Source organism: Equus asinus, chromosome 8 (assembly GCF_041296235.1).
Source record: "Equus asinus isolate D_3611 breed Donkey chromosome 8, EquAss-T2T_v2, whole genome shotgun sequence".
NCBI lineage: Eukaryota > Metazoa > Chordata > Mammalia > Perissodactyla > Equidae > Equus > Equus asinus.
The window spans coordinates 11,714,044-11,739,401 of NC_091797.1; the positions used below are offsets into that span (position 1 = coordinate 11,714,044).

Here is a 25,358-nt window from a genome sequence, read left to right on the forward strand (position 1 = left end):
ACACTTTACATTAAATCTTTGAAATATAGCAAAAAAAGATACATATTCTATGTATAGCATAAAACAGTCACAACATATTTCTTTCATAAGAAGTCTTCTCATTTGTGTTATTAGCACATAATGAGGTAAGTAGTTGACCCTTTATCCCTCCAACTTGGCAGGGTTTGGGAACACCTGTTTCTTTACCATTTGTCCTATTAAGGTAACCATACTGAATCCAGACCTCTCAGAAGGATTCCTGCTATCACTGTGCTGGGAGCAACGTGCACGGTATACCATTTCACCCCCACAGTTTCTTGTAAGTACTGGTGTTTGTTTTTCTTCTAGGCAATGATTATTCTTAGAAACTGTCTGCTCCTGCAAAACTTAGCCTGTAGTAAGTATAAACAAAGTTGGAAATTTGAAAGTTTTAGTTAGAAACTCAAGTCATCCAGATACACGTAAAGCGTACAAGGGCTGTAAAACCCGTCTTCTTTCACACTGCACTTGTAAAACAGGGGCAGTTGTCTCATAAATTACTATCTCTGAGTGAGGTGACACTGAATGACACTCCACATTCATACTCAGCCTCTTGTTTCATACCTCCAAACAGGTTGGCAGTAGTGATGACGGAGGTTCCTGTTGTAGATAACGGTGCAGTAAAATACTTTGTTTCACAGGGGCTAACAAACAGGAGCCTGGTGGTATCACTTGGAGCAGTGATTCTCAAATTTTAAGGAGCTTCAGAATCACCTGGAAGACTTGTAAACACGCAGATTCCTCAGTCCCACCCCCACAGGTTCTGATCCAGTAGATCTGGGCTAGGGTGAAAATTTGCGCGTCTAAGTTGTCAGGTGATGCAAATGATGATAGTTCTAAAACCACACGTGGAGAGTCATTGATTTAGAGCAAAGGAATTCTGACTTCAAGTCTGTTCTTAACCCACAATCACACAACTGCCACCTCTCTGAGGCTCTCTCTCTCTCTCCCCCTCTCACAATCTCTCTCCTTCTTAAGTAATAGAGAACTATACGTATTAGGTTCTAAAGAATTTAGCTCTCACTCTGAGATATCTCTCAACTTTTAAGGAATGTTATCAATATTATTTGAGGTTATCTTCAAACTATTTAAAGTGCTAGCTTCCGCCAGAATCTGAAAATTATAACTCTCCTTTCATGCCGCATAACTAAGAAAAAAGTTCTCAGATGTATAAGGGAGAAAGGAGAGAGTTGCAATACTTTGCTTTCATTGATATCACTCTGATATTAGCAATATCACTTCAACAAACTTCATATGTGAGCGTAGTTTTTGCTTTGAGTAGTAAAAAGCACAAGGTAATCCCAAATCCTAAACTATGCAAACAACTTGGGGTTAATTTGGTTGTATTACTTCTTTCTGAAAGTGATGAGTTGGAAAAAAGCAAGAAAAGAACAAGATAATTTTTATCGTCTATGAAAATCTTAAATATTGTTCTCCGTATCTTTTGTTTCAATAAAATAAGAGCGCCTGCCACTATGAGAAGAGCAACTTTTCAACTTTTTGAAAATTAAACTTTTCAAACTTTAGTTTTAAAGTGAATATTTGAACCAGAAGAATTTTTCAGAGGAACAAATTTGAACTATTCATGCTTTGAAGCCCAGATCTTACATTTGTACAAAATATGCTGTGCTCCTATTAATCTGTGTGTAAGTTCAGAGCAAGCCCCTCCATCCTTCTAATCACCTGGCTGTCAGCTGCAGGCCCAGGTGCAACTCACTGTCATGGCCAATGTGACTGTAATTAATCAGAAACAATACAGCACAACCTGATGGCCAGCGTCTGGGTGAGGAACACCATCATAGGTTGCTTCACTACTCCGCCTGTCCGAATCTGTCCCCCACAGTGATTTGCTTCCCTGCCCATTCTGTCAACATGTCTCCCTCAGCAGCCTAGAGCTCTTCTGAAGGCACAGTTAGATCCAACCCCCCTCCCCCCATTCCCTACCACCTAGCACAGTGGGTGCTTCCTGCTAAGTATTTGATAAATATTTATGAAATTTAAACAAATGCAAATATTTACTATCAAATATCCATGGCATTCACCTGCCCAATATGGAGCCCAGGTGTGATTTAGCAGTCCACTACTTCTTTTCTTAGTAAATTGCTTTCTTGATTTAATCTAGCAAGGCCACACATCATTTCTACTGGTTAGAAGAATATAGCAATGTGATTTTATCTTATCCTTAAATGTCAAAGTCTTTTCTTAGAGATGGAAATGATGATGTGTTTGTAGTTACTCCAAAATTTTTATTTTAATACCATCTTACTGGCCATATGTTGAGATGAGATATGCTAGCAATGGGAAAGTTACAAACCTGAGAAAATTGTGTAAATGAATGATAAAAGTAATGAAAAATAAAGTTTAATAGTGTATATTTTTATATGGTTTTGAAAGATAGCTTTCAAATTATCTAATATATATGCTATTTTGTATATAAATATTCTCTCCGATGTCACATTGTAATGACAGTTTTTGTGATTTTGTTAAAACTATAAAGTCAGCTAACATATCTGTTGTTAATTCAGTTGGTAATTGCTACTTCTTTTAGTAGCCAAAGAAAGTCATTGGATAACTCTTGGTCATTTTTTGCAAGCAATTTGAATGTGAGAGATTAAAATAACAATTAGCATTAGAAATGTTCAAACATTTAATTGACGAATCATAATACACAAAACTAAAAGTGAAATAGCCTGCAATAAATTCAGTTGAAAGTTAAACTTCTCACATGTTTAAATCAAAAGTTGAGAAATTATTTTAAACTGTCGTATTTTATTTCCAAATATCAACCGATTTTGAAAAAAAGAAAAATGGCTCCACAAAGTAATTTTAGCTTCAGATCATTAGGATAATAAAATTTCTGTGTACAGAGCTTTAAAAAATAATTGTTTTCCCTGTCACGTGGATGAATATTCTACCAGTTCTGCAGCGGTCCCGCTCCATTGGCCGCTGGGAGTGTGCTTATGCTGGTGAGCACAACTTGCTCTGAGAGTTTTGATATGTTATCAAAGTTGCTGATCTGGGTGGTCAGAGACTTCCTGCTCTCAGTGCTCGTTCGCCCCCTGGTAAGCCGATCTTCCTGGCCATGGTGAACTCCAAGGCAACAGCAAGAAAATGCAGCTTTAAATTCCTCTCGAAATTTTCCTGGCAAACCAGGGAGAATGAAAGGAACAAATTAGGCATAAATATGTTTCAACAAATCATGAATAGGGTACAACTGACTTGCTCCCTTGAGCCAAACTAACGATGAGGTGCAATATTTTGCAAAGGTGGGGAAAAAAGGAAAAGGAAATTGCATTACTGGGAGCATGGTAGACTCATGAAACAATGAGGAATTTCCATAAAATAATGACTGCTTTTCATGTGTGATGTTTGGAGGCTGTTTCATTCTGTTAGAGTCAAACATCGTATATTTGTGAATGGGGTTATTTTTAACTAGGTAACTATAATAAAAGTGACCATCGGGAGAAGGACACCCAGGGATATTTAACAATTCCCAAAATGGTGACACCTATGTGTACATAGCCAAAGCTATACAGAAATTACCCCTTCACTGTACTCTGAAGAAATTATTTTACTGACACGATCAGTTCAACAAAGTATCTAGAAAAAAATCTTAAAATATCAAGAAAATTTCTAAAGTTCAGTAATGAGCATAAGGCAGAACAAAATAAAAACACTAAAGGAAAAATAATGACTTTAGAAATTATTCCTTATCTTTAAATTGCTAACTTGCAACTGGAGAAGTATGAAAATGAACATTTTTATGGGTAAATGTCAGTGTTGGGAATCATCATTTCCTCTCTGAGCCTCAAGGACCAAACTGGGTTATTGAGTGATCAAATGAGAAGATGCTTGTCCAAGCGCCTAGGATAACAGCAGGCACATAACAAGTCCTCAGTGGGTACTGGTCACCTTCCCTGCCTCACTCTTGACCCCATAATAGACCTTTAAAAGTTGGTTCTGTGTCTTCGCTTCAAATGCTTCTCCCTATAACCTCCTAATAGGTTTTACCTGCTTAGTGCGAGGCTCAGGGCTTGAGTCATTTCTCACCCCATGGCAACTGCTTTGCCACTGCTTTCCGAGCCACAGCCCCACACGGCACCTTCTCCCTTCAAACATAGCACGGGGCAGTGGTATTTGGTTGTCCCAGACCTAACGTCATCTTTATTTTGGAGACTGGGACTGGCTGTGGCAGGGGATGGCCTGAAAATGGGAACTGGATACAAAACAAGCCTCACATATACACCACTTGGTTCTCTCCAAGGTGAAATAAAGCAGGGACATGCCATGATGGAAAAAGAAGTCATTAAAAAATCTAATTGACTAGTTGGTTGTCTTTTATATACATATATATATATATATATATATATATATATAAACTATACAACTGATATAAGCTATACAACTGAGAAAGCCAAAGATGAAGTTGGAAAATACACATACTTAGTAAGTATGCAATAAAATGAACTTCTTATTTTTCCATATGAGATAGAAATGAAAAAGAAATAGTTGACCAGTTAGAGAAGAAGACATTGTAAAGATATAGCTAATTAAAACACAATTCTAATAGTCAATCAGGCAAAATGTTTGTAAATAAAACAATAATTAATTAAATGATTATTATAATTATAGTGATTCCCTAAATAGAGATAGATTAAATCAGTTACAGATGGGTGTATCTGTGGGTGTTATCTTATGTGTTCTTTAGGAGTAATATTTTTTGTGTTCAGTAAGAAATCTCAAGATAAACTCAAGAGATGTTACCCACCAGAGAAATGTAAACACAGAAAAATACCTAAAAGTGGAAAGGTTCCAATTCAGTCTCAATTAGTCTACAAATGTTGGCAAAGGAAATAATATAGCAAGGCTGTTTTATTTTCAGAAAAAATTATGTTACATTTTTGTAAATCATAAGCATAACCATATGAAAAGCAAGATTCTGTATTACTCAGTTTTCACAATTTTCACTTTTCTCCTATTTCAACATTTCTCCTAAATTTTATGGAAATTAATGATTTAGATAATTGTCTCTGATGAGTTAGGTAACAACTATTCCCTCTCATAAGGGAAGAAACTTGAGACAAATCATATCTGAGAAAAAAATATCTCGTACCACGGCAACTCAGCTCCTCGTACAGTTTGAGAGTATTCCAAACCTTGCAGTCATTGATCCCTCACCCTTGGTTACAATTGTGGCTTATACAGAAGAAACAGTTGAAACTCACCACTCAGAAAATTATAAATAATTGGGTTCGCAGCACTATTGGCATATACAAGCCAGTGTGAAAATGTAAACCAGGCATATACAGTCTCTCTGTCTTCAGTGTGGGTAAACATCCCAAATACTCTGTAGGAAAAGAAATAGTCACAGGAAATCCAGTGTGATTCTGGAAAGTGCTTTTCAAATAGCTAAATTCAAGGGTGAATAAAGCCCTTGATGGAAGCTTCCTGATCCCTGCCTTCCCCTGCCGCAGGCATTGACCACTGATGGGTTTATGGCACCGCAGTGGGTTTAGAATAATCCCAGCACGGGCCACAGAGCCTCCATGGCATGATTAGTAAATCAAAATTCAGATCAGATCAGAGAAGAAGGGTCTTTCTCTCCTGTAAACAGCAAATGCAGTAATATTTCTTGTGGGTGAGAATACAGAGGTTAAATTTCTGTCTTCTTTCTTTCATTTTGTTTCTAAATACAATTGAGCAATGTTTGTTAACATTCCATTTTGTGTGTCATTTAGAAAGCATCCCAAATCGCAGTCTATAAGTCCTTGCTACTTTCGTTTGGGCACTGATCGAAATACTACATTTCTTCAACTCCAATATTCCCAGCTTTGCTGAAATTTGGCTTCTGGGACTTTTTTATACCCAGAGAAGAACTAGTTTGCAGTAGGCAAAATTCTAGTAATTTCTTAAAATTCATGAGTTTTAATATTTGTATTTATTATTTTAAACTCTGAAAAATATTTCATTGTGATATCCTTAAAGGTCATTTTTAAGATTTGTTCCAAACTTAGAAATATTCCATTCCCTAGCCAACAGCAGGTAACTTGCATAGCTACCCAATAAATTTATAGGCTGAAGATTATAACTCATTTCCTGCCAGAGGCTCCATCATTAATTATGTAGCTTGTGTCCATAAAGGAAATGCATTTCTGGAATAATGCGATGCTCTATGGGATACTGGAGTTTTACAAAGTACGATATGGAGTGAAACAACATGGACAAAAGGAATTAATAATGTGTTATAACCTTCTACCACAGTATATCCTGAAGTCCTAGAGAAACCAGCACTGCCTTAAAGAAGTTGGCTTGGACTAGTCAGGCAAAAAATTAAGTTTCAAGGAAAAGAAATTAGGAATTTATTTTAAGAGAAAGAAAACACAGATGTGTCATGCAAGGGGAAATAAGCAGATAAGCATTTGAAGAAAATGCGTTTGGTAAAGAGAAAAACAATTTTGAAGGTTATTTCAGGTCTTATTTTGTAGAAAAGAGCAGATTGCTCAAAAAATTGAATACATTTTAAGTTTAACATGAACTTTAGAAAGTCACTTATTTTCCTCGGAAAGGAAGATATTTAAGTCAGAAGAATAAGAGAAATTTCATGGACAAGTAGGTATTTGGAACTAGTTAAAGGAAAGGTACAAGTGCTGAGCTGCAGGAAATCAGAATGAGCAATGTAGAGAGCAGTAAATCCAATTTTCATTGAGTTTAGACTGACTAAAATAGAGGTACCAAAAAAATCCAAAAACAAAAAAGAAGAGAAAACCCATCCAGTATCATGGTATGTTTTTAAAGTTCTTAAGAGCTGAAAACATCATCCAGCAAAAGACTAGAATAAATTTGCATGAGATTTTTGTGGGCAAGAAAAATAAGAGGGATTTATGAAAAGATATGGAGGGTAAAGTAGCTTTCATGTTCTTGTGAGCCCGTATACGTTTCCAGGACCCAAGCTGCCGAAAATCTTACACTTTTAAGGCGGTGTCTGTGGTAAATACTTCTGAACAAAAGTTCGTTTTCTGTTTCTTCTCCATTGAAAAAGTCATGAAGCAATCAAAAACAAGGGCCAAAGAGAAAGAGAAATCTTTGCAGCTGGTTATACCACCTTTCATCTGTGTGAGTCCAGCCAAAGCGGCCTCTCTCCAGGGTCCCCAGCTGTGAGGAATATGATATTAACTCTGAATCAGGGAAAAGAGAGAGGAGCGATCCTAGTTTAAGTTCGAGCCTATTACAAACAGAATTAGTATTACCTTGGGAGCAGACTGTGCAATGGTTATGATAATTCCCGGTACGGTTGGCTGGCTGTGAAGTTCCCGCTTACCGCTGCCCCTGCCCCGGCTGTTTGTGTTAGTCAATTGTTTTAACTGAATAATGTAACACGTAACAAACAACATATTTTCTCTCACTTAAAAATTTTGTGCTGATTTTTATTAATATTCACCCTGAGCTTCATTCAATGACCTCAGGAAATGATTTTCTTTCTTTCTATTTAAACATTCAAAACACAGCATGTACCGTGATCCTTTCTTTTTGTTTTTTTTTTTTTTAGTGCTCACAAATGTACTTTTAAGTATAATTACAATGTTAACAAAACACTTATCTCCTTTTATCCTTTAGATAGCGTTCTGTCATGATTCTCTGTGTCTTGGAGAACAAAGTTTTGGAAAACCCATTTGTTCTGATCAAAAAAGAACTCCAAGTTGTAAATGAGTTTTTTGCATTAGAACTTTTTCTGCTTCTAAAGCTTAGCAATTAGCTTCAAGCCGTCAGAGGAACATCTGCTTTATGTCTGCCATTCAACAGAGAATTTGCATGAACACGAGCATTTAGAGCCTGAGTACTCAAAAGGCTATTCGCCTTACCTGTCGGTAACAACACATGGAGTTACGTGGCCTGACAAGCTATCTAGGATGAGGGTTTAGATTTTTCTCTGGCTTGAAAAAATAAAGTTCTTAATTAAGCACCAAGAAATGACAGATTGCTTCATTCTCAAATAATAGGTGAACTTTACCTCTTTAGCACATTGAGGATGCTAATTGGTAGATAGCAAATTGCAAACACCAAAAGCACAACCATCAACATCCGGGCTGTTTTTCGTCTGGCCCGGATCTGCTTTATTTCGGCGGCCACAGCGCTAATCCTGGACTTGGTCTGCTGTCCTGGCCCTCGAGGCTGTGAAACAGGCTGCAGGGGCTTCCATTTTCTCTGAACTACAGATGACGTTCCAGGGATCTGAAAGGAGCAGAGACCCTTTATTGTTATCTAACTTCGAAAGCTCTGCTTTGGAGAAGTAATTAGAAGACACAGTAAGGAGGTTGTCCCAGGCGTCAGTGGTCTGGGAGGTTTCAGGGCCTGTTTCCCCAGAACATTTGCTGAGTTGAGTATGTTCTTGAGTAATACAGTTGAGTGCCAAATAGGAGTTTGGGTGGAAAAAAGTTTGAAACATCACAATTCTGTCAAGGTCTAAAAAGAGCTGCAAATGGAAGAGCAAGCTCTTTATAGAAAGAGAAGTTGTACATCCAGACAATGGAATCTCATTCGACACTAAAAAAAAATGAGCTATGAAGTCATGAAAAAACATAGAGGAAACTTAAGTGCATATTACTAGTGAAAGAAGCCAATTTGAAAAGCCTACATACTATATAATTCCGAATCTATGACATACGGGCAAAGGTAAAACTATGGAGACAGGGAAAAGATCCGTGGTTGGCACAGGTTGAGAAGGGAGGATGATTAGGCAGAGCGCAGAGGATTTTTAGGGCAGTGAAAATACTCTGTATGATATTATAATGATGGCTACATGGCATTATACATTATATGATGTATTTGGATACATTGTCCAAACCCCCAGAATGCACATCAAGAGTGAACCGCGAGGCAAAGTGTGGACTTTGGGTGGTCATGCTTTGTCAGTGTTGGTCATCAGTTGTAACAATTATACCACTCGGGCGGAGAACGTTGATAATGGAGAGGCTTTTCAAGCGTGGAGGTAGGGACCATATGGGAATCTCTATACCTTCCACTCAATTTTGCTGTGAACCTAAAACTGCTCTAAAAACAACAACAAAAAAGGGTATTAGTTTAAAAAAGAGAGAAGTAAAGATTGAGAAAGAAGAGCAGTAAAATGATTACAACCATATTGTCTTATTAGGCATTCTGGTTCAGCTCAAGCACCTAAGTTTAAAGAGAAGGAGAACCTCACAGGTAATTGCAAAAGGGACCTGCATGGATTTTTCATGCATCAATACTGCCATCTGCTGCCAGATGGAGAGAAGGGACCTAAGGACCTGTGGCTTTCTGTTAGGTTTTCTGCTTTTGAGGTTTGACCAATGCAAACCATTGAATGAAAGGAATAAAAGATAAATAACACATTCTTTGTTGCTTACTATTTATTGTTACGAGATTGCTTGAAGCCAGTTTTATATTGCAACCCTTTAAAATGCGCATGAAAACATAAACCCTTGTGGTCTTACATTAACATTTCAAATAGCTGGAATTTGTTATAACAGTTACACAACTTGTACTTTTCCATTTCTTTTCAAAGTTTTTTGATAATAGCAGGGAGGCCCTCCAAGTATAATATTTTCTTCATTATAAGCTCATGAAGATTGATAGGGCTTAGTGAGCAAAACAATAAAATTCAGCATGTGTAATTTTTTTAAAGAGGAAAATCTGCCAACAAGCACACTGCAAAGCCGTCTTAGTTCTATTAAGATTATTCAGCTGTTGCTTTTATCTCTGTGCTGCAAGCTGGGACAGAGCGATGTATCCCTGTGGTCTCTCAGAATGGATGTTGGATGGATTCAGTTGCTTTCTACATCACAAGATCCAAGTCTGTTAGATAATCCTTAATTTGAGAACAGAATTTTACTTTGATGCCCACACAAATTAATATGATGCTCCTTTGACCATAACTATTCTCTCACAAAAAGAAGCAAGTGAAATTAATGAAAATCTGCCCTTAAATAGAAAAAACTTGATAAATTATTTCCCTTCTGACTCTACATGTCGTGTCACTTTCTATGTCCTGTCACATAGACTGACCTTTCACACAGTGGTGGCCCGCTCAATCTTCTTGTCCATTGGTTGAGGGGAGACAAAAGCTGAGAATCATTCCTTCTCTGTGAGTCTGTTTTTAAATAGTCATTTTTAAAATAAGTGAAGAGAAGTTGCAATGGGTGCTGGAAAGTTCCAGGAGAACTCTGGCATGAGTAACCCTATAAATGTCTGCTAAATGGCCTTGAACTATTCTCTAAATGATCCTTGAGAGATCATTTAAACTTTAGCACTTTCATTATGAAGCACTCCCCTCAAGGGAAGAACCAATATCTTGCATCTGATGAGCTCTGCAACCATCAGAAACAGAGTCCCCACAAACAGAAATGCCACAGGGAGCATGGCTATGCTCCCTACAGTCAGAGAAAAGAAAGTGGGGAGAATGTCCCCTTTTAGATGATGATCTAAATAAGGATGGAAGACGTTCAATCCTGCACTCATCTTGAGGAGACATACAACTCTCCCCACTGACAAGTTGTCTATGTCTGGAGAAAGTCAGCATAACATTAATAGAAATCACTGGTATTAACTGAGCACCAGAAACTATGCCTAATCTTGAGTCATCATTGATGTCTTCCTAAAAGCAGACTATTGGCAATCCTAATTTTTAGATGATCAAGCAGACACTGAGAAGGATTAAATAAAATATCCAAGTCTACATGTGACAAGCCAGAATTTGCACTCAGGTCTATCTGATTGTAATGCTCATTTTTTCCCCTTGTTATTTAAGGTTTCCATTTATAAACTTCAACATAATGTGATATGGAAGTCGGTAAATTCTTAAATATATGCCTAGTTATATAAAAGCAATAATAACCATGCAAGAGGGCTTTGAGAGATCCAGCCTGGGGAACTGTCCATGTGGGAAGGTCTTTCGCCTGCCATGTCAGTAACGGTTCAGCAACCTCTTCCTGCACAAGGTGCACACACACACACACACACACACACACACAGACACACCACTTGTATTCCACTATTATAAATAAACTTTAAAATCCTCTTTGACATGAAAATACATCCTGCAAGAGGTATTACCATACTTACGAATCGGAAATATCATGTAAATAATGGACCTTGAAATCTGCCCTGGCTTAAGAAGTATTTGTGACCGGGATAAAGTTATAATCAAAAGGCAAACATGTTGCAGATGTTAAAAGGGACATAAGAGAATATTATGAACAACCAATAACTCTGCAAACTTGCATGAAATGGATACACACCTGGAAAAACAGATTACCAAAAGGGACAGTATCATTACAAACCTTGCTACAAAAAAACTCCAGGCCCAGATAGGTTCATTGATGAATTCAACCAAACAGTAAGGAATAAATAATACCAATCTTATTCAGGCTTTTTCTGAAATTCAAAAAAATGATAATACTTTCCTACTAATTTTATGAGGCCACAGTTACCCCAATCATCAAAGACATGACGACAACAAAAAAAAAACCCACTGAGAAAATCTGTTATGAATAGAGATGAAAAACTCTTTAAAAATGTATTATCAAAGCAAATCCAGCAATATACAAAGGCATAATAGATTTGGCTCAATAAATCAATCAGGTGTATTCCAACGATGCAGTGTTTGTTTAACATTCAAAAATCAGTCAATGTAATTTAGCATATAAACAGAATAAAAGAGAAAAAATATGATCATCTCAATAGATAAAGGAAAAGCATTTGAAAAATTCAACCACTGTTTCATGATAAAACTCTCAGTAAACTAGTAAATTAGTAATAGAAGGAAACTTCCTCAACTTGATGAAGGACATCTATGAAAAGCCTTCAGCAATGATCCTACCTAATGGTGAAAGATGAACACTTTCCCCTAAGATTGGGAAGTAGGCAATGAAGTCTTCTCTCACTGCTTCTACTCAACAGTGTACTGGAGACCCTAGCCAGTACAAGAAGATGAGAAAAATAGATAAAATGCACATAGACTGATTCTATTGCGAGGATATTATTGCTTACAAAGAAAATCCTAAGGAATCTATGAAAAAGCCTCTAGAACTAATACTTGAATTTAGCAATATGCAGGACACAAAATCAATAAACAAAAACCAATTGTATCTCTACATACTAACAGTAAACAATTGGAAAATTAAATTACAAAATAACAGGTGTCAACAGGAAAAACATGTATTCTTAGGGAAACATTTAACAAAATGTGGACAAAATATGTATAGAGAAAATTATGAGAATTATTAAGGGGTATTAAAGAAGAGCTAAATAAGTGGAGAGATACACCACGTTCATGGATCAGAAGACTTCACATTGTTAATATGGCACTTCTTCCCAAATGGATCCATAGATTGAATGCAATAAATGATATTCAAAATGAAAGCAATCTCTTCAAAGAAATTGAAACAGTGATTTTTAAAATTTTTATGAAAATATTAAGGACCTGGAATAGCAAAAACAGTACTAAAAAATGAACAAAGTGGGAGGACTCATGTGATCTAATTTCGAGACTTATAGTAAAGCTGTATACATAAGGTGTATGTATATGTATGTGTGATTGTGTGTATCTCGGAGAAAAGAAGAGGACTATCCTGATATATACAGTTTGCAAGTTATCTCATTAAAAAAGTGCCTGGAAAAGAGATCACCTGGAAAATGGTATGGAGTTATGAAGGAACCTAGTAAAGAGTCATTTAATGGCTCCCAGGGAAGGGAGGATAACTATTCCAAGCAAGGAGACGGAGAGACACAGATAGGAGGGCCATGAGAAGGGAGTGTATGAACGATGAGGCCATGAACAACCTTGCCTAATGCTGGCAAATGATCAAGCAAGAAATCTGCAGGAAAATATTTTCTGGAAATCATTGGTGATCTTAGCGAGAGCCGTTTCAGTGTAGTGATGGGACTTGAATCAGAATGAAGTGGGCTGAGAAATCAGCGGGGTGGGGGGTGGTGAGAAAAAGAAGCCAATGAAAGGAAATGTCCAGAACTTTAGCTAGGAGGAGGATGAGCGAAGAGTTAAGTTGGTAGCTGGAAGGGTCTAAGAGTTTGGATGATGCTTTTTTTCAGTTCTTAACAAATGCCAAGAGCACAGGTCTTCTTTAGCTTTCTCCTCTGCTTTAACTCATTACCCATTTTATCATAATAGAGTTCAACTGATGCTTGGTAGTGCTCTCTCATATGAAACAACACCCTCTTTACATTTCTCTGTCTGGTAGGAACAATGGGACTTTTTCTTACCCAGTACCATTTGGGGATGATTGTGTTCCGAGACCCACCGACTTTTTTCCATTTAACTCTATGACATCTTGACAAATATTTTTGACCCTGGTACTGCTCTTTTACAGTTTAAATGCACCTGCTAAGTTCTTTCTTTCTTTCTTTTTTTTTGATTAGGAAGACAGGCCCTGGGCTAACATCTGTTGCTAATCTTCCTCTTTTTTTTTTTCTCCCCAAAGCCCCTCAGTACATAGTTGTATATCTAGTTGTAGGTCCTTCTAGTTCTTCTATGTGGGGCGCCACCTCAGCATGGCTCGATGAGCAGTGCTAGGTCTGCGCCCAGGATCTGAACCAACAAACTCCGGGCTGCTGAAGCAGAGTGTGTGAACTTAACCACTACGCCACCTCTGGCCGGCTAAGTTCTCATGATATGGATCATGATTATTTTCTTTGTCTCATCTCTTCACTTCACTCTCACAATAAATAACTCTACATTCAGATTCTACAGACAGCCCATGTGAACCACAACTTCTGTCCTTGATCCTCTTACTCAACCCTTCAACCCATGCCTCCTGTCTCTTGTCCATCCTGGAATCTGTTGTCTGTCAGCATTACTCCATCACACAGTCAATTAGCTCTTCTTTGTAGAAATTTGTTTCCCCTCTCCTTCCTAGGGTCCAACATGTAGTTTTCACTAAATTGGCCCTCTCCTGCTTCCGCACATATACAGGCCTTAAAATCTTTAGTCACGAAGAAACGTTTCAATAGGTCCCATTATATACTGTCATTACATCAACCTGCCAAATTGTGCGTTTGAACCTTTTCCTTTCCTACAGTTTCAGTAGAAAAATTTTCTAAAATAAATTCCCTCCATCTTAAAATTATTTCTTTAATTTCTAAAAACCTGTCATTTTTTGTTCTTTCTGTTTTAAAAACAGATTTATTGAGATAGAATTTCCATGCCACAAATTTGTCCCTTAAACACTGCAGTTAAGTGGTCTTTAGTGTATTCACAGAGTTGTGTAATTATCACAGCTTCGTTATCTAATTCCAGAACATTTTCATCACCCCAAAATGAAACTCCAAACCCACGAGCAGTCACTCTGCATTGCCTCATCCCATCACCCCCTGCCAACCACAAATCTTTCTGGCTCTATACGTTTGCCTATTCTCTACACTTCCAGTATATAAAATCATACAGTATGTGGTTGTTTGCATCTGGCTGCTTTCACTTAACAATCTTTTCAAGGTTCATCCATGTTGTAGCATGTGTCAGTACTTCATTTCTTTTTATAGCTGAACAATATTCCATTGAATGCATATACCACAATTAGTTTATCCATTCATCCACTGATGGACGTTTGGACTTTTTGGCTACTATGTGTAATGCTGCTATGAATATCTATGTGTAAGTTTTTTTGTGGACATGTTTTTAGTTCCCTTGGGTATATACCTGGGGATTAAATCGGTGGTACACACAGTAATTCTTTGTTTAAGACTTTAAGGAACTGCTGACTGTTTTTCAAAGTAGCTGCATCATTTTCCATTCCCACCAGCAACGTCTGAGGGTCCTCAAATTTCTCCACATCACCAACAATTGTTATTGTCTGTCTTTTTAATATTCTTTTTTTAATTTTAGCCATTTTATTGAGTGTGAAGAGGTGTCTCACTGCGCTTTTGATTTGCATTCCCGGAATAGCTAACGCTATTGAGCCTCTTTTCACGTACTTATGGGCCAATTGCATATCTTCTTTGGAGAAATGTTTATTCAAATTTTCACCCATTTTAATGGATTATTTCTTTTTACTGTTGTGTCATAGAGTTCTTCATACACTTTGGGCACAAGTCCTTTATCAGATATGTGATTTGCAAATATTTTCTCTCATTCTGTGGGTTGTCTTTTTGCTTTCCGCATGGTATACTTTGATGCACAAAAGTTTGATTTCAATAGCATCCAATTTATCTACTTTTTTTTTCATTTTTTGCTTGTGGTTTTGGTGTCACATTTAAGAAAGCGTTGTCTAAACCAAAGTCATACGATATATGACTAAGGCTACCTAACGAATGTTTTCCTCTGAGCTTTATAGTATTAGATCTTATAGTATATTATGGTATAGTATAGTATATAACTCCATTTTGAGTTAAATTTGATATCTGGTGTGAGATGCAGTCCAACTCTATTTTTTTGCTTATGGATATACAGTTATTCAAACACCACTTTTTGACAAGACTATGATTTTCCCAATTGAATTGTTGGCACCAAAACTCAATTGATCATAAATATAAGGGTTTATTTGTGAACTCTGAATTCTATTTCATTCATCTATATGACTGTCTTTATGCAAATACCATACTATACTGATTTCTTTAGCTGTATAATAAGATTTGACATTGAGAAGTGAGTGTTCCAAATTTGTTCTTCTTTTTGAAGACTATTTTGGCTATTCTTGGTCCTTCGCATTTCCATATTAGTTTTAGTATGAGCTTGCCAATTTGTGCAAACAAAAAATAAAAAAGAAAGACAGCTGGGATTTTGATAGAGATTGTGTTGAATCCATAGATCAATTTGGGGACTTTTTCTCTATTAACAATATTAAGACTTCCAATTCGTGAACATGGAACATCTTTTCATTTATTTTGTCATTCTTTAATTTTTTAATGATAGTTTTTAGTTTTAAGTGTACAAGTCATATACTTCTTTTACTAAATTTATTTGGAAGTATTTTATTCTTTTTGGTGCTATTTTAAATGGAATTGTTTTGTTAATTTCATTTTTGGATTGTTCTTTGCTAGTGTATAGAAGTGAAACTGATTTTGGTATTAGGCATCAAGATTGGAAAGAAGGAAATAAACTATCTCTATTTGTAGATTACATGACCTTGTATATAGAAAATCTGAAAGAATTCACATGCAAAAAAAATATTAGAACTAATAAACTAGTTCAGTAAGTTTCCAGGATAACATACATTCCCATCTTGATGCCTTTTATTTTTCATTATTATTAATATTATTTCTTGACTAATTGACCTGGATAAAATCTAGTTCTATTCAGTATTGACTAGAAGTGATAAGACCAGATGTCTTTGTCTTATTCCTGATCATAGAAGAGAGATATTCAGACTTTCACTGTTAAGTATAACATTAGCTGTGAGGTTTTTGTAGATTTCTGTATCAAATTGAGAAGTCCCTTTTATTCCTAGCCGGTTAAGTGCTTTTATCTTGAAAGGGTGTTGTATTTTGTTAGAGGCTTTTGCTGCATCTATTGAAATGATGATGTGGTTTTTGTCTTTTATTCTATTAATATGTTGCATTACATTGATTGACTTTCGTGTGTTAAACCCATGGTGCATTGTTGAGCTAAATCACACTTGGTCATCATGCATAGCCCATTCTATATATTGGATTTGGTTTGCTAGCATTTTGTTGAGTATTTTAACATCTATATTCATAAGTATATTGGTCTGTGGTTTTCTTCTGATATCTTTGTTTGTTTTTAATATCAGTCTAATTCTGGCGTCATGGAACAAGATAGAGAGTGTTCCCTCCTCTTCTATTTTACGGAAGAGTTTGTGAAGACTTGGTGTTAATTCTTCTTTAAACATTTGCTGGAATTTGATGATGAAGCCAGCTGGGCTTTTCTCTGCCAGAAATGTCGTTATTACTAATTCTATCTCTTTACTTGTAATAGGTCTATTCAGATTTTCTAATTTTCCTTTAGTCAGTTTTAGTAGTTTATGTCGTCCTGTGAATTTGTCCATTTTGTTTACATTATCTAATTTGTTGGCATACAATGTTCGTAGTATTCCCTTACTTCTTTTATTTCTGTATTGTCTGTGGTGACGTCCCTTTTTCACTTCTGATTTTAGTGATCTGAATCTTCTCTCTTCCTTCTTGGCTAATTTAGGTAAAGATTTGTCATTATCTCTGATCTTTCCAAAGAACAACTTTCAGTTTCATTGACTATTTTCTATTGTCTTTTTATACTTCATTTATTTACCCTCTAATCCTTATTATTTACTTTCTACTATTTGCTTGAGTTTTAATATTTTCTTCTATTTCTAATTTCTTAAGATAGAATGTTAGGTTATTGTTTTGGGATCTTTATTCTTTTTGAACATGGGTATTTACACCTATCAATTTCCCTCCAAGCACTTCTTTTGCTGAATTTCATACATTTTGGTATGTTGCATTTTCATTTTCATTTATTGCCAAGTATTTTCTAATCCCCATGTCATGTCTTTTACCTATTGGTTAATTAAAAAGTTTAATGTTTAATTTTCATATATTTGTGAATTTCCCAATTTTCTTTCTATGGTTAATTTCCAATATAATTCCATTGTAGTAGGAGAATGTACTTTTTAATGATTTCAGTCATTTTAAGTGCTTTGAGGCTTGCTTTATGGCCTATCATAGCATCCAGACTGGAGAAAATTCCATGCACAGTTTGGATGAAAGTGCATTCTGCTGATTTTGATGCAGTGTTCTATAGATATGTTAGGTCTATTTGGTTGATAGTTTTGTTTAAGTCTTCTGTTTGCTTGTTGATCTTCTGCCTAGTTTTCCTATCCATTACTGAAAGAGGAGTATTACACTTTTTAACTATTATTGCTGAATTGTCTATTTCTCCCCCTAATTCTGTTAGTTTTTGCTTCGTGTATTGTGAGCTTCAGTTGTTAAATGTATATAAGTTTATAATTTTTATATCCTCCTGATAGATTGACTTATCATTATGAAATGTCCCTCTTTATCTATAGTAATGATTTTTGTTAAAGTCTCTTCTTCTCAATATTAATATAGCCGCTACAGCTTTATTTTGGTTATTGTTTGCATGGTACATCTTTTCCCATTATTTTACATTTAACCTATTTGCATCTTTGAACGTGAGATGTGTGTCTTGGAGATAGTATACAGTTGGATCATTCTTTTTTGTTTGTTTGTGTTCTATATTGTGCCAATTTCTGGAGTGATTTACAGACTTACATTTAATGTAATTATTGAGAAGGTATGATTTACATCTGTCATTTTGCTATTTATCCTCTCTATATATTACGTCTGTTTTGTTCCTCTATCCCACCATTGCTGCTTTACTTTGTGTTAAATAAATATTTTCTAGTATACAATTTTAGTTATCTCATTGTTTCTTTTGCTAAATTTTTTTTAGTTATTTTCTTAGTAGTTGTCCTAGGGATTGCAATTAACAATTTAAACAATCTATTTGCATTAATGCCCACTTAATTTCAATAATAAACCAAACTTTGTTCCAATATAGCTTCATTCCCTTCCCCTGCTTTGGAATTACATCTTTATACATTGTAAACTAAATCTACATGGTTTTATAATTATTGCTTTATGTTATTGTCTTTTAAATAAAATAGGAAATGAAAAGAATTATAAACAAAAATCCATTTATGCTTTCTTTGACATTTACCGAGGTACTTGCCTTTACTGATACTCTTTATTTCTATGCGTGGACTTAAATTAGTGCCTTTTTATCCTGCCTCTGAAATTACAATTTGCAGTCTATTTCTTCACATTAGCTGGCTTGTCATCACCTAATGTCAATTATGTTAAATTCTCTGAGAAGAGTGTTGGAGGATAAAGGGCAGTAGAAGAAACTGTGGTAAGAGTTGAGATGAAGAAAGTCTTTCAAATTTGGAAAGACTTTGGAAAGTTGAAATTTAGTTTCTGACTCAAAAATCTATTACAGTTCACCCCCTAGTTTGTCACACAGTACCAGACATATAGTAGATGCTTAATAACTATTTGTGAATAAATTAACATGAGTCCACATGATGATTAAGATTGAAGTGTTGAATTATGTGAAGGCTGGAACTGGAAAGAATGCTGACAGATGTCACACAGGGTCAAGTAAACTAAGATAAATCACATCTTAAAAAGAGGAGTTTTAGAGAAGAGTCTAGAATTTCTAGACTGAATGAGTCCTCTGGGTCACATTGTCAAAGAAAGAGAGAATTTAAGACATTGATTATAGCAAAACATTGGATAATTCTTTTAATGAGGCCTAAAGTTCTTGAGAAAGTCAGACAAGGACACACTTTGCTCCCTAAAAACCATATACTTAATAATTCCAAAGTATGTAGCAGAATCCATGCTTCTCCTTTATTTTAAGCATGTAGGACAGGCCCTCCATGTGACGGCTCACTTGATGTAGCCTATGGCAAACATGATGCCTAGGAACTCTGCTTATAGACATTAACAGTTGGAAATTGAGAGTTGCTCAAGCAGAATTCTACATAATCACTCATTTGGGGTTAATTTACTTTATTGTGGCCGCTAAAGTGAGCTCAGCTGAACTTGCCATTTTCCATTCCAATCTGTTTTGTAAATGCTTTTAGTTTCACTGCCCAGGCATTTTACTGCAAATCTTCTGAATCATGTGGCTAGTACCAACCAGGACAATTCAGCAAAAGAATGTGGATTATTTTTGAACCTGTAATACAATTTTAAACTTATTTTAGAGTTTGACACATGGAGAACTATAAGCTTAAACAATGGATAAGTAAATTGGTTGGGGGTTGGTAGTTATCCAGTTATTCAACAAACATTTTTTGAATACTTTCTTTGTACAAGGTACTATGTTAAGTGTTGGGGATACAATGATGAACAAGACAGATTTAGGTACCCCCAAGGAGTTTTAAAGTTATGTCAGTCTGTACATAAATGAATAAGCAAACATACACATCTATCACATGTAATGCACATGAACCAGTAAAAATATGGAACTAGGGAATGCTCTTAACATTGAACATTCCTAGTCAAAATCTCGATCTCAATCTAAAATATCTTTATCCTCAATGTTTATTAAATGCTTTTTCTCCATTAAGAAAATTTTCAAATTCTAATTTGTCTATTAACTTTTCCCCAAGTAACTGGGCAATGCATTCCCCTATCCTTCTGTATCTAAACTTTTCCAGCACTTTCTCTTATATTTCTACTCACTTTTTTTTATAAAGTATTTATTGAGCAACTGATGTATGCTAAGCATGTACTAATTGGAGGGATACAAGATTAAAGCTAGAGTGTACTGTCTTCATCTTAGTAGAGTAGAAGAGATAGACAAATAAAAAAGTCATTATAATATTAATTAAAATTGCTAAGAAAGTAATCAAATACACTAATGCAAAACATGCTTGTTGTTTTAGAAATATAAACAGATTAGTTGTTTGGGGGAATTGGCCACCCCACGATATGTCTCTTTGGCATGAAGATTATTTGGGGCTGGTTACTTTTAAAAACTGCAGACAGGAAAGAAACTCTGAAAAGCAGAGTTTACTTACAGTTTGTTAAGAAACATTTACCTTGTAAAGGAAATCTCCATCTGCAAAGGTGTCTCCCTCTCTGTACAGGAAGAAGGGGGATGACCTTATCTCTAGAAACTCTTATCAATGCAGAAGGCAAGGACTTAAATCTGCATAATAACCTGACCCTTGTTTACTGTACTTGTCTGGTAATCTTCAGTAACTGACTCCCCCCATCCCCAACATCCTCCTCTGTTTTTAGCTGAAGATGATATTTAAGGTAGTGGCTTCAGCCATTTTGGTGAGTTGCTCAGGTTGCCTGAGCCTCTCCCGTGTATACATGTTATAAAGTTTTGTTTAATTTTCTCCTGTTAATATGTCTTATGTGAATTCAATTTGTTCTCTGGCCAGGAGAACTCAGAGCAGGTAGTGGAAATGTTTTCCTCCCCTACAGTTGAAAGGCCAAATAACAGCATATACTATTATGGTATTTTATTTAACGAATACTTTCTATGATCTAGTCACTTGAATACATCTAATAAGTGTAACAACCCTGTGAGATAGATGCTATATAACCCCACTTTAAAGATGAGGCACAGAAATTGAAGTAACTGACAAAATTCATGTATCTAATAAGTGTTGGTACTGGTTGCATTTATAAAGTCATAAAAGAAATGGCTTCTTTGCAAAAATAGAAGAAAAGAGAAAATTTTGAAATTATGAAACATGCAGGGTTGAAACATGCAATGGTTGCTGATATCCAACCAGTAAAAGATGATCTTGAAAAATGCTTTGAATAAGCAGGGCTGAATAGGACCCAGATTAAGACTCATCCTCAGCTAAAAGATTGTGAAATCCTTTTAATGAATTAAAGTGACCAGAGTAAATCCTTTCAACTGGATAAAATACATCAGAGAAAACAGACTAAGAGGGTGGCTTTCTACAAGCCTCATAGGCTCAAAGTACTGGCAATAAGTTTGGAGAAAGATAGAGATGAACCTCTAAGAACTGTGGCATTTCAAGATACAATTTTCAAGTACAAGAGGCTGAGCTATATCCTTTGTATCACTACATGTGTTTGTTGGTGGTTTCCTTCCAGTCATCAAGATTCAGCTTAAATGCTCCCTGCTCTGAACCAGATCCCCCTCCACCATGCCTTCCTCTGATCCTCCGGGCTTACAGATATTGCAGTGATTTTCACTCTGCATCTGACTGCATCTGCACCCCCTCTAGACTATGAATTTATCAATGGCATAGATTGGAGTTTTTAGCTTTTTATGAGACACGCATGCAAAAGACATATGATGAATATTTGATGAATGAGTAACCAACTGAATGAATACAAACATTCACTGACATGGCCAAACAATTACCTAACAATTTCTTTCCTCCCAAATCAGCAGCATAAACAGTTTCTAATATTCTAAATTCTGCCTGATTCTTCTACTATTGTAAAAAAAAAATAAGATATTTGAAGATGGAGATTTAACCTATCTGTTAAAAATAGATTACGTAAATCTCATCAAAAATACGATGTTCTAGACTCACAGTCTAGGGAAACTTTAAAGGAATTTTTATTTGCCATTCCTTATAAAAAGTAAAATTAATTATATTAGTCCTGGACAAAAATTAAGTCAATTAATCTCAGAGGTTTAAGATTTAAAGTTATTACAGTGGTTTATAAAATACATTCCCTAAATATCACTCTAAAAAAAATGCCTAGATGTATTTGCATGGCTAGGGACTCATTATTTTAGCAGAGCACACAAGCTATTGCTAAGCATATCATGTTCATTTAATCCACTCTTAAATTTTGTTTTTAAGCACTTCCTAAAGAAAACACAAGGAAATTATTTGAAGTTACATACCTGTCGGCACCAGAGTTTACGAAATATTTGCAGATAGGCCAATACCATAAGACACAGCGGTGCCATGTATGTCACCAGAAAGAAACAGATGTGATACATCTTGGGGTAAATTTCACCTGGAATGAGAGTCAAAATAATAAAGTCTTATAATTCATAGATCTTTTTTAAAGATACATCTGTCAATATTTTTGCTTCAAAGTACTCATTTACCTTTCATATTACTTCACTGGCCTGTTATGTACACAAAAGGAAAAACAGCTTACAATATTTAACTACTTACATTTGCTCAATACATGTGTATACATATACTAAATGTGAAGTCTTAATTTCATTTAATGTACTCAGGGAGGAATAGCAATTTGCTATTTCTTAATTTGTGCTGTCACAGTCTATCCAAAGTTATGTTCATTTCCCAAATGGTCCTTTTTGTCTTGATTACTTGTGACTAATTAATAAAAATTAATTTGAGTTGTCTTATAGTTGTTACAAGAAGTCACACGATTCTACCAAAACCTAATTACTAACGCTTTTGTTAATAATGGAAAGAGAAGGTAAACTCAGTTGATTCCTCCCCATTAGAATGTGTTTCCTAAAAAAGGAAAGCTATTCCAAGTTGTACGTGTAATGCAAATGTAGAAAAATTTTGGAAAAATAAATACAATAAACATCTGATAATGATTATTTTTTGTTGACTTACTAGAACTCAGATTTCCTAAGTATGTTGTGTATGTGTTTGTGTATATGTATGCATGCATGCATTTTTAATAAAAATGAGATTTTTAAGGCTTTTTAAAGTTAGTTTTCAAATCAATATGGGTATTTTCTTTTTTTTGTATTCGTCTCTTATTAGGCATTAGCATCTCTAGGATTGTAGCGATTTCTTGTTTATCACTAGTTCTATGTACATAGGTGATAAGTATCACAGATTAGGCATTTATTACAGAGTCAATCAATTAATGAATGGCATTGTGGCTTAATATTAATAATAATAATTGACAACATTTATTGAACATTATTCATTTAATTTGTACTGAATATGTTTCAAACCTATCTCTGAGTTGAATATCCTGCCCAATCTTGATTTCATAGCCATATCTTCTAGAGTTGGTTGGGTTTAATATTCTCATTCTTCCTTCTAAAATTCTGTCTTCTTTCTTGGATAGATGTGTAATCTTTGGAGGGACAGCAGGGTGTGTGTGCCACTAGGAGGTCTAAGAGACCAATTTGAGGTGTCATTTTTAGCTTCTCCGAGGCCCAGGTGGTTCACACCTTGCTCATCAGTTTCTAACTTCCTTTCAAGTTATCCTGTAAAACAGCCGAGTTACATAAAAAGTGATAGAATTCCAGCAGCCTGACTGGAGAAATAACAAACAGCCTTTCCTTTGAAGTGCTACAGCCTGAGCAGCATTTGGCCAGCCAATTTCAAAGGAACTGGAGAGTGACCTCAGCACTTCTCAGGCACCTGAGTGGCTTTGAACTTTTATTTGTTTTGATGAAGTTGTCACATGAGCTTCCCACATAAAAATATACCTTTGAAGCTTACATACCGGTGAAGCCCTGATGTCTGCATCAGACTAAATTGAGTGAGTGGAGGAGGGTACATTTGATAGGTTAATTTTTTTTCTAACTGCAGCTACAGATACCATCACTGTGACAACGGTTTATAGTTTTAAACAGATGGGAAGAGAGCTCATTCTGCCGTTCAGTGTATTTATGAATAGTTGCAAAATACGTAGTTGACTGGCAAATGCATATGACGATAATGACTACCTACACAGAGAAAAGTTGATCAAGCAAAATTATGCTTGCAGGCTAGGCTCCATTGTTGTAATAAAGAGATTATTATAGATAACTGGGGAAACATGATAGTCTGAAATTCCTCATTTCATGCTTACAGTCTAAGCTAATTTAAAACCCAGAAATGCCATTGAAATTTTAAATTGTGTGTATTGAAACTACCTTTGAAGTCTCTTTGCCCTGGGTGAGCAACGTCTTCAATATATTTTAAGACATTTTTATGTAACCTAGAATGTGGCTACAGAAAATTTGCTCCACTTAAGCATTACCTAAATTAGAAAACAGCAAATTAAAGATTGACAACCATTAAAAATCCGTGTCTTTACTAAGTAAAATCATCATAATAAACTAAATGTCTAATGAGCAAAATGCTTTGAATTCTTTTATATTTTTCTTGAAAACATTAAGTGATTAACAATCCATTTAATATTCAAAAAGCTAATTTCATAGACTCTGATTTTGTGGATGGTCAACTCAATTTAGTATCACCTATTTTAGCCTTTATAATCATTTTAAGTACTTATGGGCTAATATTAAACCACTTTCACATAGCTTTTCTAAATGACTTCTGAAGGCTGAGTTTAGATTTTTTGGTATTCAACAAAAATTCCTTGTTTTAAAAGAAATGTCCATGCTAGAGCTAGCTAATAAAATGATAGAGGTTGAAATGAATTTTATGTATTTATATTTATTGCTCAAAGGTAATTAGAAAATGATGTGGCTATTTACTTAATCATGAGTACTGATGGGAATGCCTAGCTTGGCAGTCTTTTGGTTAGCAGGGGTTAACGCTACTTGACTATTCAGGGCAACATAAAAAAAAGTTCATAAAAGCAGCTCATGTAAATGAAACTAATTACCAAAATAGTTTAGAGATAATACTCCTGGCATACATTAAATAATAGGTGGGTATTTTATCTAATTTCCATCTCGATAAACTTAAAGGATCCCGACTTTTGAGTTAGAAGCTTAGATTTAGATATATTTGTCTGCTTCAAAATCTTGACCAACCAATTTAATTTGTGGCTCAGTTTTATCATGAATTAACTAAAGCATTCTGCTCCAGAGATCTTTAGGCTGTTTTCCAAATATAACTCATTGTATGAAATTGCATAAGAGACATGTCACAATTGGTCCCAATCCATCTTCTTTCCAAACAATTCTTTAGACTTCATACTCTACA

At 35.4% G+C, this 25,358-nt stretch overlaps 1 protein-coding gene across 2 annotated transcripts in view; it reads right to left on the minus strand.

Annotated features, from left to right (window-relative positions):
• Nucleotides 1-457: 457 nt before the first annotated feature.
• The window catches only part of HCRTR2 (hypocretin receptor 2), a 105,909-nt gene continuing 81,008 nt past the window's right edge, over nt 458-25,358 (minus strand). Inside the window, exons 4-8 of one of the 2 annotated variants that reach the window (XM_070516822.1) lie at nt 22,379-22,494; nt 8,027-8,247; nt 5,244-5,365; nt 2,933-3,159; nt 458-630 (exon numbers count right to left, since the gene is read on the minus strand). In XM_070516822.1, coding sequence (XP_070372923.1) covers nt 577-630; nt 2,933-3,159; nt 5,244-5,365; nt 8,027-8,247; nt 22,379-22,494 — 740 coding nt within the window. In that variant the 3' untranslated portion in view covers nt 458-576. Of the gene's footprint in view, nt 631-2,650; nt 3,160-5,243; nt 5,366-8,026; nt 8,248-22,378; nt 22,495-25,358 lie in introns of those variants that run through there. The other variant, XM_014851768.3, reaches the window with a different exon arrangement.